Here is a 20,756-nt window from a genome sequence, read left to right as displayed (position 1 = left end):
GAACCAAAGACTCAGTGTAATAACTAAGATAAACTGCACATGAAATGCTGTCCAGATACCGTAGGAGGATATATGAATTCAAATATGATCGGCATCTCTTCGAGGAAAAAAGGTGTTTGCGCTATTGATACACGCTGTTACATATGAGCTAAATAGTTAAAAGCTGATGTAATAAAATACTGCACACTGCTTACTGTTTTGACATGATTGTGCCGTGATAGGGTGGCATCTATGAAAGATAAATGTCTAACATAACCCCATGAAGACAGCATGCTAATAGAGAGATAAATAATGTCAGAAACATGGCTGTTTTGTTGAAATGTTGATGACGGAATTTTACATAAAGTATCTAGCATAACTTTAGTTAGTTGTCAAGTCGACAGGAAATTGAGTGGTGCCCTGGAAAATGTTGTTAATTCATAAGAGTGGTCTACGAAAAGTACATTGCCCGAAAAATATAATCCAACAGAATATTTATTGGTGTTTCACATGTAAGGGTCACCATCTGATTGGTCAAAACGTTGTAGTGAGCTAGTACATTTGTAGTAGGTTCTCAACGTACCAACATAGTCTGAGCTGTATACTGTAAGTGACTGAAATGACAACGTGAAGGTCGTAGGTGCATTCCCAAACTTGACCAGACATGCTACATTTTTAAGACTTCACAGCTTCAAGGGCACCAATGAAACCGTTGAACTACTTTGTCTAATAAACAGGAAACTATTGAGACTAATTTCCTCCCAACACTTTGGAGAGTCAATATTAGCTTACTTGTATCGGCAAGATGATGACATGTCAATTGAAATTCTCCTGACAGTAAATGTCAGGCTGAAATGGTGCACCTCAGATTTGCAGCTGTATATCCCTCTTGGACATGCTCTGATGGAATGGAGAGACGTGTAGAACAGGATTCTGTTTCTCCACATGATATGCCTCCATCACCTCCATAGTGAAGGCATCATCACCCTCATCCTAAAGGAAACCACTGAAAACTCACAAGCACCATAAGCAAGTGTAGCAAGTACTGATGTTATACTCATCAAACACAAACCCATCATTCAATTGCCTGAAATAACATACAACCATCTTCCAGCTGCTCAGAGCACTCCAATATAGCACAGAGAGTTTCTTTGCAAAATCCATTAGACATGTTCTTGTTCTGAAGTCAAGCAGCAGAGACTTCCTGAATCAGACCTGAGATACCATATGTCTCGGCGTACCCTTGTGGTACAGGGCCCACCTGTTGCCAGTCTTCTGGCAACTGAGTTCAACACTAGACAAATGGTTCATCTGTGGTTTACACTGCCATGATGGATGACTTTTCAACGGGAACACCTGGAAAACTAGAAAATCCCTGGTAGTCCTGTCGCTCTAACTTGAAAAGTTACTCTAGTTACTCTCAGACAATCCTCTAACGTCTGACAAACACTGATCTCGTGAAGCGACTGTGTACCGCATAGGGGAATGGCCGATACTGGCTCAGTGGACACACAGCCCATGCAAAAAACAGGACGTCTCTGGCATAAACACATGGTTCTATTTAATAAAACGTGATGATGTCACTGATTTCAGCGCGGGCCAAACTGACACTCTCTCCCACTTTTCAGTTTCCGGGTCAAGGAGGGGAGGAGGACAGAGGAGTCGAGGAGAGGATAGGACTTTTGCTCAATTGAGAATCTCCCCTACTCTTCTTACATAGCCTGTAGTATACTTTGGATGGAAGGGCTGGTACTCCAACTAAAGAATACCCTCTCCCTCTTGCGATGACCACTTTTCCATCTTAATATAATTAATGACATCAATAAGATAATATTATTTTCCCTATTTTGCCCACATAATCCAGGCTCAGACATGTTGGAGTCATTGTACAATAACACAGGTAGATTTTGTTTTGTTGGCTTGTTAGTAATGTAAACCCATTCCGACGGTTCTTCACGGTTAACTGAAGATGAAATAAAGCATGTTCCTCTCTTTAAACCTTTATATCACTGCCCTCAATTTGAACCTCACAATAACAAACCAGCTTCTTGCTATTGGCACGGTGCATCTGTGGAGTGGTAATGGTTCATAATTCCATGCAATAAATGGCAATTAACATGATCACTTGTGCGGTTGGCCACATAGATTAGTATGATGCGTTGCTAAGGCGAGTGATCAGGCTGACTGAGAAACTCCTGAGTGGAATAGTAGCAAGATTTTTCATGGAGAGAATTGGCCAGGACAGAACAGAACATCCTCTGAAATGAAGGAACCCCACAGAGCAAAGCAGAGGAGAGCTCCGCTGCTGCAGCCCAGGATGCTGTAGGCCTGCAGCTACAGCTGAGGTGTCATCAAGAAGATGGGAGAAAAGGATGGCCACCTATGTGGGTCTCTCACAGGGAGAGCTAATAAACACACTGTAAAGAGGTACAGTACATGAAGACAGGAGAGACCCTCGTGTGCTCCTCCACAGGACCTGTTTCTGTCTCAACTCCAATGGGCCTGGTATGTGGAACAGGGCAACCCATGTACACTACATAGTAACCCATTTGTATGTTAGGGCTGGATTCAATCCGTTTTGCAGAAGATCCGTGTTAAAATGTAAAGGTAATGCAGCAGTTACCGAACACAGGAACGAACACAGGAACATTGCCTTTAAATTTCAATCACTACAGTATAGCGAGGATCTTCCACAATACTTCTGCAATACGGATTGAATCCAGCCCTTAACCTACACTCAGGAAAGAGATCTGAGAAGAAGAAGAAGAAGAGGCATTAAATGATAAATATATGTTTTGATTGTATTTTGCACATCCAACACAGCTGTTAATTCATTCTCAAACATGAGAACAGACCTGTTGATGTTGTGGGAGTTATGATTAGTTTTCGTGTTTGTCTACAATCATAACCATATGATTTCGTTTTCACTTAAAGATATGCAAGCAAACTTCTTGTGAAATGTACAGGCATTGAGACATTGTTTCATTACAGAATTATAAATAAAACACATGGGACTCATGAATTTAACAAGCCTCAATCTACCAGATATAGAATAATGCATGTCATGCGATAACTGTCTAGGCCTGAAACACAAACAAAAACAGGCACACAATGTGTACTGTTCTTTTTTTATTCACATTTATGTTCCAGATCTTTCCACTACAAGAGGTCATTTTGTTGGTTACTTCATAATGAACCAACATTATGCCTTCTGGATGACACTTAAACCTGCTAGTAACAAGGCATACAAAAACGTAATCAAATAACGCATGACTTCACAACTGACATTAGGCACAGACTGACACAAACTGTTATTTTGAAAAGACATTCGACTATAACAGTATGCTGCCATAACAGTAACCATTGGCTAACGGTAGATGCATGCCAGATGAGTAATCATTGGCTGCTAGCCATAACACAAACCGTTGGCTATCAGTAGCTGCTAGCCATAACAGTAACCATTGGCTAACATTAGCTGCTAGCCAAAAGAGCAACCAATGGCTAACAGTAACTGCTAGCCATAGCAGTAACCATTGGCCAACAGTAACTGTTATTGATTTAAGTAGCTAGCATGCTTCAACAGAATTGTGATAAACACTTTGCTGAACAATTTGTGAATTACAATTAAGAATTGTACACTTGATTTTGTATTGAATTTGTATATAATATTCTCAATAATATATCATAATAAAAAAGAAAACAGTGGAGGAATTGTTACAGTAAAATAAGTTAGTAGTAATTTTTTGTGCTTTTATTATAAAGATCAGTGACATTTGAAGACAACTAGGACCAGTTTAAATAAAATGTGTCAAATAAACTTTCAAATCAAAGCATTTTTACATAATATATAGATATTGGTGTATTTTTCAAATGAACAATGAGAATGGGATGTTGTTTTAAGGCCTACAGCAGATTTGTTCAAGAAAGTAAAATGGGTGAATCTCAGTCTTTCACAGTGGAGATTGGATGCATATTTACATTGAAGCATTTTGACTTTGAATTTAATACATTTATTAACAAAAAATCTCCTCTCTCTCCCAATCCACCCCTCCCCCACTCCTCATTTCATGATACATCCACGCAGCTTGGACAAATGTTTCCTCTATGGGTGTCTTCTCAACCTCTGGGGTGCATTCTGATGTGATCCGTTGGTTGTGTTGTTGTTTAGCAGAACGCACCCAGTGGTCTGACACACACCTGGGACTCCTCTTAGTCCTGGGTGACCTCTTAGTCCAGGCCGGCCTACATGGCCTCTCTCGCCCTCTCGTCCTGGTGTGCCATTGAAGGCTCTGCCAGGTCTTCCACGTTGGCCTGGTGGGTAAAGGAGGGGAAATGGCTGTTAGCTAATAGTGGGTAAATAATGATTGTACCTACCAACTACTACACAGCTTTGAGAGTTTGCAGTAGACTTTATGTTGACTTAACATTTCCATTTGCATTTGAAATAGGAAATTATTCAACATGCACCCTTCTACTTACCAAGAAACATGCATCTGTTGTTACAGTATATAATAATTACAATAGAACTGGGCCTGTCAAAGCTATTGTTGGATTTTCTTTGATAAGCTGTAAATGGTTATTCAGACGATAAAAAGGATGCAATGTGAAATGTGACATTACCCTTTGGTCCCTGGTCTCCGATATAGCCAGGTAGGCCATGGCCCTTTGCTCCCTCGTCTCCTTGGTCTCCTTGATCACCTGGAAACAAGACACAACGTTCTCAAAACATGAAGGACATCAGGAAAACCCATGAATTTACCACCCCAAAATATGCATGCCCCCGGGACTGAGCTGGTACACAGGAACCCGTTGTTCATGTTGATTAACAACCATGTGTTACTGAGATCATTGCTGGATACATTTATAAAACGCCTTGTAAATATTCTTCAATTTCATTAGCTTGGCTGGGGAAATGTACCATAAGTGTGACGTCATTGTTAGGCCCTAAAACAATACATTAGAATTCACCACAAGAACACACACAACGCCATAATTAGTTATGGCTATACATCTGCTTCATTCAACTTTTGGTTGACATGGTATTTCTTTTCATATTCGTAGGCAAAGTAAGAACCAGTTTTATTGTTTACTTTTAAACAAATACATATTGATGCACGTCATGACTGATCTAAACATACTGTCATGGGCCCGATTTCAACCCTAGTTAAGCATGTGTAAATGGAACATAATTTTGCTTTTATGCACTTTTCTCTCTATGCCTATTCTGACCTTGAATTTAAGCATGCGAATAACGTTTTATTCACCAGGTATTCGTTTGGGGTGGAGATTGAATAAATGAAGGTGTGGCGGAGGTGTGTCTACAGATTTGCAGTATTCTGACCTTGACTTAATTCCATAATAATTCCAACAAGAAAGCATGAATACGGTCTAGCAAACCAAATGGTTCCAAGTGGAGTAAGCATCTACTTTATTTTTACACCATTCTCCATGCACTGTAATTTCCAACTTGATAAGAGCTTGGTAAATTAGTAATCATGTTAAAGATTAGCCACTATCAGTATCGACCGCCAGTAGGCCTAATAACAACACATATTCAACTGCCAAATTACTGTTAGTTCCCCCTTCAGTTGGTAAAGCTTACATTAACATTCCATTTAATTACATTGCTTCATTTACCTTCATTGTCTTCCTCTATAAATGCCATCACAGCCATGTGGTTGTTGCTGAGGATCATTAGTAACAGTTGATCATATTTAAAAAATACATGTAGGCTAATTAAATTGTTATGGAGCTGAGCGCAGACCAACCCATAACAGTTTGAACGCAGGGCACAACACTTGGCCGTGTCATCACACAGTTCCATGGCAATAGACGAGGGTATAGTTGTATGTGTTCTATTGTTGTCACGTTCTGACCTTAGTTCCTTTGTTTTGTCTTTTGTTTTAGTTGGTCAGGGCGTGAGTTGGGTGGGTAATCTATGTTTTCTATTTCTGTGTTGGTTTTCTGTGTTTGGCCTGATATGGTTCTCAATCAGAGGCAGCTGTCAATCGTTGTCCCTGATTGGGAACCATATTTAGGTACCCTGTTTTCTGTTGGGTTTTGTGGGTGGTTGTTTTCTGTCTTTGTGTGTCTGCACCAGATAGAACTGTTTCGGTTTTCACTTTTGTTGTTTTGTATTTGAAGTGTTCTGTTTTTTGATTTATTATTAAATTAAGATGAACACTAACCACGCTGCGCTTTGGTCCTCTCCTTCCACCGACGAAAGCCGTTACAGAACCACCCACCACCAAAGGACCAAGCAGCGTGGTAATGGGCAGCAGCAGCGATCGCAGGACTCCTGGACCTGGGACGAAAATCTGGACTATACAACATGGGACGAGATAGAGAGGTGGTCGGCGAGGAGAGTGCCGGAGCCCGCCTGGGATTCTCTGGAGCAGTGTGAGGAGGGATACCGGCGAATGGAGTTGGCACGGCGATTAAGGAGGTCAGAGAGACAGCCCCAAACATTTCTTGGGGGGGTGGCACACGGGGAGTGTGGCTAAGCCAGGTAGGAGACCTGAGCCAACTCCCCGTGCTTACCATGGAGAGAGAGCGACCGGGCATGCACCGTGTTATGCAGAGATGCGCACAGTGTCCCAGGTAGGCTGAGAGTGGGCATCGAGCCAGGTGCCATGAAGCCGGCTCTACGCATCTGGTCTCCAGTGCGTCTCCTCGGGCCGGTGTACATGGCACCAGCCCTACGCATGGTGTCCCCGGTTCGCCAGAACAGCCCAGTGCGGGCTATTCCACCAGGCTTCCTGTGCGTCTCCAGAGCCCTGTACGCCCTGTTCCTCCTCCCCGCACTTGCCCTGAGGTGCGTGTCCTCAGCCTGGTACCACCAGTGCCGGTACCACGCACCAGGCATCCAGTGCGTCTCCAGAGTCCGGTACTCCCTATTCCTGCTCCCCGCACTCGCCCAGAGGTGCCTGTCCCCAGCCCGGTACCACCAGTTCTGGCACCACGCACCATGCCTACTGTGCGCCTCAGCAGGCCAGAGTCTTCCGTCTGTCCAGCGCCGCCTGAGCTGCCCGTCTATCCAGCGCCGCCTGAGCTGCCCGTCTGTCCAGCGCCGCCTGAGCTGCCCGTCTGTCCAGCGCCGCCTGAGCCGCCCGTCTGTCCAGCGCCGTCAGAGCCGCCCGTCTGTCCAGCGCCGTCAGAGCCGCCCGTCTGTCCTGAGCCGTCAGAGCCGCCCGTCAGTCAGGAGCCGCCAGAGCCGCCCGCCAGTCAGGAGCCGCCAGAGCCGCCCGCCAGTCAAGAGCCGCCAGAGCCCCCGCCAGTCAGGAGCCGCCAGAGCCGCCCGCCAGTCAGGAGCCGCCAGAGCCGCCCGCCAGTCAGGAGCCGCCAGAGCCGCCCGCCAGTCAGGAGCCGCCAGAGCCGCCCGCCAGTCAGGAGCCGCCAGAGCCTCCCGCCAGTCAGGAGCCGCCAGAGCCGCCTGCCAGTCAGGAGCTGCCAGAGCCGCCCGCCAGTCAGGAGCTGCCAGAGCCGCCCGCCAGTAAGGAGCTGCCAGAGCCGCCCGCCAGTCAGGAGCTGCCAGAGCCGCCCGCCAGTAAGGAGCTGCCAGAGCCGCCCGCCAGTCAGGAGCCGCCCTTCAGTCCTGAGTCGCCTTTCAGTCCTGAGCCGCCTTTCAGTCCTGAGCCGCCTTTCAGTCCGGAGCTGCCCCTCAGTCCGGAGCTGCCCCTCAGTCCAGAGGCGCTCCTCAGTCCAGTGGGGCCCTTTATTAGGGTTCCCAGGCCAAGGTCGGCGGCGAGGGTCGGCGCTCAAAGGACGTCACTGAAGCGGACAAAGACAATGGTGGAGTGGGGTCCACGTCCAGCGCCAGAGCCGCCACCGCGGACAGATGCCCACCCAGACCCTCCCCTATAGGTTCAGGTTTTGCAGCCGGAGTCCGCACCTTGGGGGGGGGGGGGGGGGGGGTACTGTCACGTTCTGACCTTAGTTCCTTTGTTTTGTCTTTTGTTTTAGTTGGTCAGGGCGTGAGTTGGGTGGGTAATCTATGTTTTCTATTTCTGTGTTGGTTTTCTGTGTTTGGCCTGATATGGTTCTCAATCAGAGGCAGCTGTCAATCGTTGTCCCTGATTGGGAACCATATTTAGGTAGCCTGTTTTCTGTTGGGTTTTGTGGGTGGTTGTTTTCTGTCTTTGTGTGTCTGCACCAGATAGAACTGTTTCGGTTTTCACTTTTGTTTTTTGTATTTGAAGTGTTCTGTTTTTTGATTTATTATTAAATTAAGATGAACACTAACCACGCTGCGCTTTGGTCCTCTCCTTCCACTGAGGAAAGCCGTTACAATTGTACACTGTTATCCCTATTATAATTATATGTGTACTAATCTGCCAACATTACCATGGGTTGAAGAACTGAATGTGGCAATTTTCAGAATGAATCAAAGCACTGTTTTTTTTCTTTCATGCGTAAAGGCTCTCCAAACCTGTTTTTTATGATTCATAAATACTTTCCTGAACCTAAATAATGTATAAGATCAGAGTATCAATTGGTGCTGAAACAGAGACGAATATGCATATAGATGGCTTTCTTTCATTGATCCCTAATAACTGGACCTGTTCTCTCAAGTCTGTGGGCTAAAATCTAACTAAAAGGTACACCGTATTTAAAGGGATGGCTTAAGATAAATGTACTGAAAAACCTATTGAATGAAAATCTTTTGGCCAGCAAGTGGGAGGGTTTTCAGTGGTTGAATTAAATGTATTCAGAGCGCAGAATCATAAAACACGGGACGAGATGTTAAAACTGTCCATTGTGCCAATAGATGGTATGCACTCACATGAGATTTGCCGTGATGTTGACAGAGTGGCATGGGAGGTTTATTTCTTAGACTGGGTTAAGATGTCAATTTTGGGACACATCCTCAGTAGTGTGCCTTCGAATCAGTGGGTGTTTCGGCCTTTAATCACTAAACACCCTCATCAAAGGTGGCCAGCTAAAGGGTGATCAAGCCTTAGCTTGTGTCCCATGCCCAATTAAGATTTCCCACGGGACTATGCAAGGCAGGGGCGTCCTCTTCCCTGAGCCAGCCCTACAGCTGACCGCATACCTCATATGCCCTCCTCAAGTTGGAGGGATCTGAATTGGGTTCTCAGGTGGGGGTGGGGGGTCATGAAATTATAGCCCAGCAAGGGTCCTTCCGTTTGATCCAGATCCACTGGCTGCCTTTCAGCTGCTTGAGAAACTGCTCTGACGGTCTGCCGCAGAGCCTGTCCATGGATTCCAAGTTCTTTCAGCAACCTGATGGTGGAAGAAGCCACGAATCCTCTGCATCCCACTTCAACTGGCCAGACTTTTGCATTCCAGCCATGCTGAGTTGCGTCTGCTGCCAACTCTGTGTAACGCAGTTTCTTACGCTCGTAGGCCTCTTCAACAGAGTTTTCCCACGGGACTGTGAGCTCTATGATGTACACAGCCTTTCGTGAAGGGGACCAGAGTACCATGTCTGGCCTAAGGTTGGTAGAAGCAATCTCAGGTGGAAAAATGAGTTGCTGGCCAATATCGACAAGCATCTTCCAGTCCCGGGCCATGCCTAGGTGTCCAGTTTCTGGCTTTGTAGGAGGATGCTTGGGCCTTTTCTGTCCCTCCCGGATTAATGTTGTTGTTTTGACGGGATTGCTTGTTTTTGGAGGTAATGAATTGGTTGCACTCCTCTTGGTCTCAAGTGCTGCAGCCAGGCTCTTGAGGACCTGATTGTGCCTCCAGGTGTAGCGGCCTTGTGAGAGGCTGGTCTTGCAACCTGTCATTATATGCCTGAGAGTCGCTGGAGCTGGGCAGAGGGGGCAGGTCGGGTCCTCGCCATACCATTGATGTAGGTTTTTTGGTGATGGAAGCACATCATAAACAGCTCTTATGATGAAGCTGATGTTGCTTCCCTCCATTTGCCAAAGCTCACTCCAGTTGATCTTTCTCCTCTCCAGGCCTTCCCACCGCGTCCATTGCCCTTGTTTAGCAAGAGAGACAGCCTTTGCACTTCTTGCAGTCTCCTCCTGTCTGCGCACCTCCTCGACCACCAGCTTCCTGCGTTCAGATGTTGTTGCCTTATGGAACGTTGGTTTGCTTGCTGCCAGGCCAAAGCCTCCTCTTCCATGCTGGATATTCCCCACAATGTCTTGGTGTCTCAGGGCTGATGTTGCTTGCTGCACAGCCTTGGATGATGTCCATTTCCATCCAGTTTGTAGGGGAGGTGCAGCCTTGCTAATGGTCTGGTCTTTGGAGTCCTTCAATGTCATCTGAAGTCTTACTTTAGAGCACTTGTACTCCTCCGTTAGACTTGTAAGAGGTAGTTCAAGGACCCCTTTGCCATAGAGGCCGATGTTACTCAGGCATCGTGGGACACCCAGCCATTTCTTCACGTATGAGGTAATGGTTCGCTCCATCTTCTCCACTGTTGTTATTGGGACCTCATAGACGGTGAGTGGCCACATTACCCGGGGGAGAAGTCCAAACTGTAGGCACCAAAGCTTGAGCTTCCCAGGCAGTAGGGTCTTGTTGATGTTCTCAAGTCCGTCGGCGATGTCCTGTCTTACTTGCTGCACTTGATCTTTATCTCGGAGGCTTTCGTTGTACCATCTACCCAGGCTCTTGACGGGTTGCTCAGACACCGTTGATATCGGGTCATCTCCAATGCAGAACCTCACATCTTTAAGCTGTCCCTTGACTATGGAGATGCTTCGAGATTTGCTTGGCGTGATTTTCATCCAGGCCCACTTGATGTTATCCTGCAGTTTTGCAAGTAGCCGCCTGGTGCATGCTGCAGTGGTGGTCAGTGTAGTCATGTCATCCATGTACGCTCGGATAGGTGGGAGACGGAGCCCTTCCTTAGTTCTCTCACCGCCGACCACCCATCTCGATGCCCTGATGATGACTTCCATGGCCATAGTGAAGGCCAGAGGTGAAATTGTACAGCCTGCCATTATGCCCACTTCCAAGCGCTGCCATGTTGTTGTGAAGTCCGGTGTTGTGAAACACAATTGCAGGTCTTGGAAATAGGCCTTTACCAGTGTAGTGATGGGTTCTGGTACGTGGAAAAAGTTGAAGGATTCCCAGAGGAGTTCATGGGGAACTGAGCCAAAGGCATTGGCCAGGTCGAGGAAGATGACATAGAGGTCTCTCTTGTCTTTCTTAGCTGTTTGGATCTGGTGCCAAATCATACTAGTATGTTCCAGGCAACCAGAGAAACCAGGAATGCCTGCTTTCTGTACAGATGTATCAATGTACTTGTTCCTTTCCAGGTAAGTGGACAGCCTCTGTGCTATTATACTGAAAAAGATCTTCCCTTCGACGTTGAGAAGGGAGATTGGTCGGAATTGACTGATGTCTGTCGCATCCTTCTCTTTCGGGATTAGCACACCACCAGCCCTTCGCCATGCCTTTGGTATTATTTCCTTCTGCCACACTATCCTCATGAGCCTCCAAAGAAAGCGTAGAACATCCGGGGCGTTCTTGTAGAGCTTATATGGTACTCCATTAGGCCCAGGAGCCGAGGCCGCTCTTGCTCGTCGGACAACGTTCTCTACTTCCTTCCATTTTGGAGGGTCAGTGTCCAGATTGAATTCTGGTGGTTGAATAGGTGGGATGTCATGTGGGATGATTATCTGCTCATGCCTTTTCGTGTCCTGGTGGACCTTTTCCAGATGTTCTTCCAGTTCTGGCTTTGGAGTTTTTAGGATTCCGCACTTTTCCTTTGCGAAGAGGTCTTTGACAAACTTAAAGGTTTTTTTATAGAACCGTGTTCTTGAGTGTTCCTTCTTCCTACGAAGTTTCCTTAAGTTTTCCGCTCTTCGCAAGGTTGCCAGCCGACATTTGATGTCTGCTTGGAGTAGCATGAGACCTTCTCTCTCTGCATCAGAGGCCTTCTTCTACTGCTTTCTCAGCTGCCTTCTCTCTCTGACAAGTATCTCGATCTCTTGCTGCCTCCTAGATTTGGCTGGTGCGGGTGGTGTCTTGCCACTTCTCCTTTCGTTTACTCCAAAGCGCTCTTCTCCGTAGTGGTAGATAATGTCTCCCATCCTTTCAAGCTTTTTCTTTGCTGTTCCTACCTGTTGTTCCAAGATTTTTGTCAGGTCGTTGTTGATTGTTTCCCACTCTCTCTTTTCAACAGCTTTGGGCCACTTCACACTCGGTCTGTGCCCTTTGACCTTTTCCTCTTTTAGAGGTCTCTGTGGTTGGGTGAGTTCATCCACCGGCATTTCTGTGCTTGTGTTATCCTCCTCCGTTACAGGGGTGCTGATGCTCTGCGAACTTTGGTTTGCGTCCCGTCGCTGTGCTTCATTCGACTGATTTGACTGGCTGCTTCGTAAGAAGTACTGGTCAATGCGAGGTCCCTGTCTCTGCTCTACCAAGCACCTTTTCCTCCCTTGATGGATCCTTAACCCCCTTGCCGATGTTACTCTCTCCCAACCACAGCTGCACACCTGAAGTGTGTGTCCTGCTGCTGTTATGGTTGTCTCATGTGCTGTGTTCCTACTCGTAGTCGTTTCCATTCCTGGGTCCGTAGCCGTGTGATCAGTCGTTGAGCCATCTTGCGCCCCAGCTCTCGCAGGCTCTAGGGGTATGTTCCTTTGTTGACTTTCAGTAGCACTTAGCGGGTGTCTCCAACATACTGAAGCAGCGTCGGAGACTGCCAACATGGGTAGCTAGCCCATTACAGCCCCATTGGGGTCTATTCCCTCCGGTCAGCTGTCTCTCCAAGCTGTCACACAGACTTTCCTATGTTGTCAGCTGTCCTTTCACAGCAGTCACTGGACAAGTCCAGATAATCAGAATCATAAAACACGGGACGAGATGTTAAAACTGTCCATTGTGCCAATAGATGGTATGCACTCACATGAGATTTGCCGTGATGTTGACAGAGTGGCATGGGAGGTTTATTTCTTAGACTGGGTTAAGATGTCAATTTTGGGACACATCCTCAGTAGTGTGCCTTCGAATCAGTGGGTGTTTCGGCCTTTAATCACTAAACACCCTCATCAAAGGTGGCCAGCTAAAGGGTGATCAAGCCTTAGCTTGTGTCCCATGCCCAATTAAGATTTCCCAAGGTAGCCACACATGCAGAGCGCGTTACATGACTGAATAAGGTAAGAATACCAAATACTGAAAAGTGCGTATGAGAGGTGTGTGTAGAAAAGGCATTAATTCCTAAGTCGGAATCGGACCCCATGGTGAACAGCAATGGCTAACATATAGACACATACATTTTCTGCATCTAAGATCAATCAAATCTAGAATCGGCTTTCTATTTTGCAACAAAGCCTCCTTCACTCACGTCGCCAAACTTACCCTAGTAAAACTGAATATCCGACCGATCCTCGACTTCGGCGATGTCATCTACAAAATAGCTTCCAATACTCTACTTAGCAAATTGGATGTAGTATATCACAGTGCCATCCGTTTTGTTACCAAAGCGCCTTATACCACCCACCACTGCAACCTGTATGCTCTAGTCGGCTGGACCTCGCTACATATTCGTCGCCAGACCCACTGGCTCCAGGTCATCTGTAAGTCTATGATAGGTAAAGCTCCGCCTTATCTCAGCCCACTGGTCACGATAACAACACCCACCCGTAGCACGCGCTCCAGCAGGTATATCTCACTGGTCATCCCCAAAGCCAACACCTCCTTTGGCCGCCTTTCCTTCCAGTTCTCTGCTGCCAGTGACTGGAACGAATTGCAAAAATCGCTGAAGCTGGAGACTTACATTTCCCTCACTAACTTTAAACATCAGCTATCTGAGCAGCTTACCGATCACTGCAGCTGTACATAGTCCATCTGTAAATAGCCCACCCAATCTACCTACCTCATCCCCATATTGTTTTTATTTACTTTGCTTCTCTTTTGCACACCAATATCACTACTTACACACCATCATCTGCTCATCATCATCTGCTCATCTATCACTCCAGTGTTAATCTGCTAAATTGTAATTACTTTGCTACTATGGCCTATTTATTGCCTTACCTCCTCATGTCATTTGCACACACTGTATATAGACTTTATTTTTTTTCTTCTATTGTGTTATTGACTGTACAGTTGTTTATTCCATGTGTAACTCTGTGTTGTTTCTGTCGCACTGCTTTGCTTTATCTTGACCAGGTCGCAGTTGTAAATCAACTAGCTTACCTGGTTAAATAAAGGTGAAATAAAATAAAAAAATAAAAAATGCAGAGATCAATTTAGTTCTGTCAGTCATTCATTTGCACAGTATTTCTCACCTGGCTGTCCTTGTTTGCCTGTGTCTCCAGCCTCCCCATAGAATCCTGGTTGTCCAATCTCTCCATTCATACCGTCAATACCATTACCGCCCTAAAACCACAACAATCTATAGCCTTGAGTAAGGTGCAGAGCTTTGACAGAGATATAATGTTAGACATTTACACAATACGATTTGTGGTTCCTGATCGCTGGCTGGTTATCGAAGGTCACAACAAAATGCTTGACAGAAGCATTTGTATGCATTTGTGGTTTCATGAACTTCTACTAGCCTGAGAGATTCTGTGGTTGGAGGTAGAAACTTTTTGGGTTGCATTTAGAACCCTTTCTACAGAGAGTTCTACGTGGAACCCAAAAAGGTTCTACCTGGAACCATAAATGGTGGTCCTATGGGGACAGCAGAAGAACACTTTTGGAACCCTTTTTTTCTAAGAGTGTAGAAAACATTAGTTTGGGGAACCTAAACAGGGTCTGTCTTATTGCGTAATACATGTGGAAAAGGCTTTCCACTCCAGGGATGCTGGTGAATCCCTCCAAGAACCGTTCAACCCAGAGCAAGTGCTTCGTCTGTGACTTCTTATTTTGTCTTCACAGGGACGTGGAAAGTCTGAATGTTTTCATTCCAATCTATACTGCCAAATAATTTAGCTTTCTTACTCCTGGCGCTTGCAATATGTAAGCATTTTACTTGGCCTGGGAAACACAGAAACACAATAATGTATGGAGTGTGCACTTCAACAGTGTTCCTGAGCAAAACACCCTATATGTGTAATGAGGCTTAAAGGAATATTCTTGGCATCCTCCAGACAGTGTCCAGTTGTTAGAGGATTTCTAAGATAATAATAAAACACGCACGCACATGCACACACACACACACACACACACACACACACACACACACACACACACACACACACACACACACACACACACACACACACACACACACACACACACACACACACACACACACACACACACACACACACACACACACACACACACACACACCACAAAGCATAGTAACTCTAACACATGACACTCACTGGAGGTCCCGGTGTTCCCTTCTGTCCTGTGGGACCGGGGGCACCCAAGGGGACGTCCCCGTAGAGTGGGCACACGGCAGCACATGTCCTCTTCACAGAGTTGGCAAAGGTGGACATCTGTTCCAGCACCACTCTCTTGCAGACCTCAATTACGTGTTGAGCGGGGAGGGTTGGGCCCTGTGGAAACAAATCATGACTGCATCCATTACTTGGAGATTACTCAACAGTGGGACAATGACATGCGATATGGAATATAACATTACAGGACAGGGCAGGCCCAACCAATGGCATGCAAGGCTCTGTGAGGAAATCGGTGAGTGTATGTAATGAATGGAGAGAAACACAAACAACTATTTTTTTGTTAGGCACATTATAGATTTACAGCCAACTCTTGCTGTGAGTCACAAAAAAAAAACATTAATGAGAAACCATTTACAAGCCTTCTCGACACTGTTACCACACATGGTCTATGCCAATCGCTATAATGACTAAGTCTGTCAGAACAGCTCTGATGACGTTAGTTTAGGGTATCTGTTATATATCTTTTATCAAGGAAAACAGAAGATAGTTGGCATATTGGCACAATGCAGGTTGGAAATATGGTGGCTTGCTTTAAATGGATCAGTCAGTGGATCAGTCAGTACAGAATTATGGCAGTCAATAGTGCCACTGTTTACACAACACAATTGAAAGCAGGTTCCAGGCTCTCTTATCACTAGGTGTTGTTGGTGAGTCATCCATTGCATGTGTGACTTTTGTGAGTTTTACTATGTGAGACATATACAGTATATGTAAAGGTGGTACTGGCATCGTCTTTTTTTTTTTACCCAGACAGTCAGTAAAAAGGCCTACTTTGATATCCAACGCTTGTGGCACCTGCCCAAAACAAATTAAGTTACTTGACCTTTTCAGATCCTGCTGAACATGGCACTTTCTGTACGTACCGGTGGCCCTGGCGGACCCTGAAACACGACTGGTCCTCCATCACCCCGGATGCCATTAGTTCCGACTGGGCCTGTGCGTCCAGGCTCGCCCCCTGGCCCACGCTTCCCCCGACCGCCGTGGGGACCCTGTGCACCGACGTCTCCAAACTAAAGCACAGACAGAACATCAACAGAAATGTTCTGTAATACACCCACAACATACTGATAGGTTGTTAAATGCCCGGGACTAAACTACAATTCCTCTAACGTGGTCCCCATTTAGTAGAGCACACAGACAAAACCCACTGGGCACAAACTGGTTGCTTCAACAAAACTTGTCTATATATTGTGACGTGGAATCTACATTGAAAATACATTGGATTTGAAAAAGTCATCAACGTAAACGGATGTTTTACGGTTGAAATTTCACCCCCAGGATTGTCATCATGGTAACCAAAGGTGTCCCTGATGATCTTCTTGGACTTCCTGCGACACCTGGTGTTGTAGGTGTCCTGGAAGGCAGACAGTGTGCAACCAATGGTACAGTACGTTCAGCTGAGCGTACCACCCTCTGTAGCACCTTGCAGTCCGCGGCGGTGGAGTTGCCGTACCAGGCTGTGATGCAGCCCGACAGTATGCTCTTGACGGTGCTCCTGTGAGGGCCCTCAGGGACAGGCCCAATTTCTTCCGAATCCTGAGGTTGACAAGTCGCTGTCGTGCCTTCACCACGGTTTCCATGTGGGCGTGCACAGCCTAGTTCCCCCTGAAGTCCACAATCAGCTCCTTTGCTTTTCTGACTTTGAGGGAGAGGTTGTTTACCTGGCACCACACCGTCAGAGTGCCTACCTCCTCCCTGTAGGCCGTCTCATCATTGTTGGTAATCAGGCCTACTACTGTCGTGTCATCAGCAAACTTGATGACGGAGTTGGAACAGTGTGAGGCCACGAGGTCTTTGGACACGGTGCTAACAAACCCCCAAACGAGCTTCAACGCCATACAACACTCCTTCAGTGGCCTCCAACTGCTTTTAAATTCTAGTAAAACTAAGTGCCAGCTCTTCAACCGATTGCTGCCCGCACCCTCCCGCTCGACTAGCATCACTACTCTGGACGGTTCTGACTTAGAATATGTGGACAAATACAAATACCTAGGTGTCTGGTTGGACTGTAAACTCTCCTTCCAGACTCACATTAAGCATCTCCAATCCAAAATTAAATCAAGAATTGGCTTCCTATTTCGCAACAAAGCCTCCTTCACTCATGCTGCCAAACATACCCTCGTAAAACTGACTATCCTACCGATCCTTGACTTCAGCGATGTCATTTACAAAATAGCCTCCAACAGTCTACTCAGCAAATTGGATGTAGTCTATCAGTGCCATCCGTTTTGTCACCAAATCCCCATATACTCCCCACCACTGCAATCTGTATGCTCTCGTTGGCTGGCCCTCACTACATATTCGTCACCAAACCCACTGGCTCCTGGTCATCTGTAAGTCTTTGCTAGGTAAAGCCCCACCTTATCTCAGCTCACTGGTCACCATAGCAACACCCACCCGTAGCACGCGCTCCAGCAGGTATATTTCACTGGTCATTCCCAAAGCCAACACTTCCTTTGGCCGCCTCTCCTTCCAGTTCTCTGCTGCCAATGACTGGAACGAATTGCAAAAATCACTGAAGCTGGAGTCGTATATATCCCTCTCTAACTTTAAGCATCAGCTGCCAGAGCAGCTTACCGATCACTGTACCTGTACACAGCCAATCTGTAAATAGCACACCCTAACTACCTCATCCCCATATTATTGCTTACCCTCTTGCTCTTTTACACCCCTATATCTCTACTTGCACATCATCATCTGCACATCTATCACTCCAGTGTTAATGCTAAATTGTAATTATTTTTGCCTCTATGGCTTATTTATTGCCTTACCTCTCTACTCTTTTACATTTGCACACACTGTACATAGATTTTTAAATTGTTATTTTATTTTGTGTTATTGACTGTACGTTTATTTATGTGTAACTCTGTGTTGTTGTTTTTGTCGCACTGCTTTGCTTTATCTTGGCCAGGTCGCAGTTGTAAGTGAGAACTTGTTCTCAACTGGCCTACCTGGTTAAATAAAGGTGAAATAAAAAAATAAAAAAATACACAGGGTACAGGATAGGACTGAGGACGCACCTTTGTGGGACCCCCGTGTTGAGAATAAGTGTGGAGGAGGTAATATTGCCTACCTTCACCACCTGGGGGCGGCCCGTCAGGATGTCCAGGACCCAGTTGAATAGGGTGAAGTTCAGTCCCAGGGCCATGAGCTTTGTGGTGAGCTTAGAGGGTACGATGGTATTGAAGGCTGAGCTGTAGTCGATGAACAGCATCCTCACATATGCATTCCTTTTGTCCAGGTGGGTGAGTGCAGTTTGCAGTGCAATGGCGATTTTGTCATCCGTGGATCTGTCAGTGTGGTAGGTGAATATGAGAGGGTCGAGTCTGTCGTGGAGGGAGGAGGTGATGTGGTCTTTGACTAGCCAATCGAAGCACTTAATGATGACGGAAGTGAGTGCTACGGGTCAGTAGTCATTCAGTTCAGTTACTTTCCCTTTCATGGGCACGGGGATGATAGCGGACATCTTGAAGCAGGTGGGGATAGTGGCCTGAGCGGCCTGAGCCTGAGAAAAAGGCACATGACAGCACTCCTGGAGTTTGCAAAAAGGCACGTGAAAGACTCTGACAGCATAAGAGTCGGACTGGGCGGCAGGTAGTCTAAGACGGGGCGGCAGGTAGCCTAGTGGTTAGAGCGTTGGGCCAGTAGCCGAAAGGTTGCTAGATCAAAGTACTTTGTTTCTGGCCATTTTGAGCATGTAATCGAACCCACAAATGCTGATGCTCCAGATACTCAACTAGTCTAAAGAAGCCCAGTTGTATTGCTTCTTTCATCAGTACAACAGTTTTCAGCTGTGCTAACATAATTGCAAAAAGGGTTTTCTAATGATCAATTAGCCTTTTAAAATTATAAACTTGGATTAGCTAACACAACGTGCATTGGAACACAGGAGTGATGGTTGCTGATAATAGGCCTCTGTACGCCAATGTAGATATTCCATTCAAAAACTGCCATTTCCAGCTATATGACAATAGTCATTTACAACATTAACAATGTCAACACTGTATTTCTGATCAAATTGATGTTATTTTAATGGACAAAAAAATAGATTTTCTTTCAAAAACAAAGACATTTCTAAGTGACCCCGAACTTTTGAACGGTAGTATATATATTTTTTAATCCCAGCCCCTGTCCCCGTAGGAGGCCCTTTTGCCTTTTGGTTGGCCGTCATTGTAAATAAGAATTTGTTCTTAACTGGCTTGCCTAGTTAAAGAAAAGTTAAATAAAAAAAAATATATATATATATTTTATATATATCCTCTCAAGCTCTGTCAGGTTGTATGGGGAGCGTTGCTGCAGTCATTTTCAGGTCTCTCCAGAGATGTTTGATCGGGTTCAAGTCCGGGCTCTGGCTGGGACACTCAATGACATTCAAAGACTTGTCCTGAAGCCACTCCTGCATTGTCTTGGCTGTGTGATTTGGGTCGTTGTCCTGTTGGAAGGTGAACCTTTGCCCCAGTCTGAGGTCCTGAGCACTCTGGAAAAGGTTTTCATCAAGGATCTCTCTGTACTTTGCTCCTTTCTTTTTACCCTCGATCCCGACTCGTCTCCCAGTCACTTCCGCTGAAAAACATCCCCACAGCATGATGCTGCCACCACCATGCTTCACCGTAGGGATAGTGCCAGGTTTCCTCCAGATGTGATGCTTGACATTCAGGCCAAAGAGTTGAATCAGACTCTTTGGCCTGCTGCACCACTCGGGAGACTTAACAACAATTCTTCTTACAAATGTCTTCTGCAATGACTCTGTCGTCCCCATTTTCTTTCACTGTATGTGACTATGGCACTACAATGCAAGTAAAGTATATTTACCTTGCCTTTGGGGCCCTTTTCGCCCTTTTCTCCCTATGGAAAGTAAATAAACCCAGAGTGAGTACAGATAGATAACATGGGCTTCATGTATACTGTTCAAGATGAAGTAGAAACAATTGAACACAATGACATTTTATACATGAAAAACAAAGCAATAGTATAAGTACCTTTGCACCGTTGACTCCTTGGATCCCTTCAATGCCTGTATCTCCCTGTAAGATACAATTGAAACAAAACAGATGATTAAAATGCCATTGCACATTCTACTTATTTTTCACAGACTGTCTGTCTGAACATGTAGTCCTCATGGACTGAAACACAACACAGCATGTCCTTGCTACCTTCTTTGACTCTAATTCATCTGATCTATAGGACAGTGTTACTCGCACATTCATTCATCTCTACTAGTCTTTGATGGCCCACAAATCTTTGCCATCTTCTTTTTCTCATCCAGGAACAGGATATGTGTGTGTGTGTGTGTACTCAGGATGTGTGTGTGTGCGTTTGTGTGTGTAGTCAACGTGTCCCCAGAGTCCTTCGCCTCTGTCCTGATGGATGGCAAATGTTAAATAAACATGTACATCAGAACTACTGCAAAACCTACTTTGTTTTGTAGGGGACATC

General features: G+C 45.8%; 1 protein-coding gene across 1 annotated transcript; it reads right to left on the bottom strand.

Moving 5' to 3' along the window:
• Positions 1-3,108: 3,108 nt before the first annotated feature.
• On the bottom strand, positions 3,109-20,384 carry LOC120046636 (collagen alpha-3(IX) chain-like). Its single transcript, XM_038992025.1, has 7 exons — positions 20,300-20,384; positions 20,133-20,165; positions 16,184-16,330; positions 15,240-15,416; positions 14,196-14,286; positions 4,600-4,677; positions 3,109-4,290 (listed from the first exon to the last, which is right to left on the bottom strand). Exons 4-7 carry the CDS (start codon positions 15,354-15,356, stop codon positions 4,082-4,084), a joined length of 495 nt encoding a protein of 164 aa, XP_038847953.1. The 5' UTR covers positions 15,357-15,416; positions 16,184-16,330; positions 20,133-20,165; positions 20,300-20,384; the 3' UTR covers positions 3,109-4,081.
• Between the last annotated feature and the right edge of the window lie 372 nt (positions 20,385-20,756).

This window comes from Salvelinus namaycush, chromosome 4 (genome assembly GCF_016432855.1).
Source record: "Salvelinus namaycush isolate Seneca chromosome 4, SaNama_1.0, whole genome shotgun sequence".
Classification (NCBI taxonomy): Eukaryota; Metazoa; Chordata; class Actinopteri; order Salmoniformes; family Salmonidae; genus Salvelinus; species Salvelinus namaycush.
This window is presented reverse-complemented; position numbering and strand designations above follow the sequence as displayed.

Coding starts and splice junctions, on each gene's coding strand:
- LOC120046636 (XM_038992025.1), bottom strand. CDS start 15,356: ATGTCCACCTTTGCCAACTCTGTGAAGAGGACATGTGCTGCCGTGTGC. Junction 14,287..15,239: donor AGGGAACACCGGGACCTCCA/GTGAGTGTCATG, acceptor TTGTGGTTTTAG/GGCGGTAATGGTATTGACGG. Junction 4,678..14,195: donor AGGCAAACAAGGACAGCCAG/GTGAGAAATACT, acceptor TCTTGTTTCCAG/GTGATCAAGGAGACCAAGGA.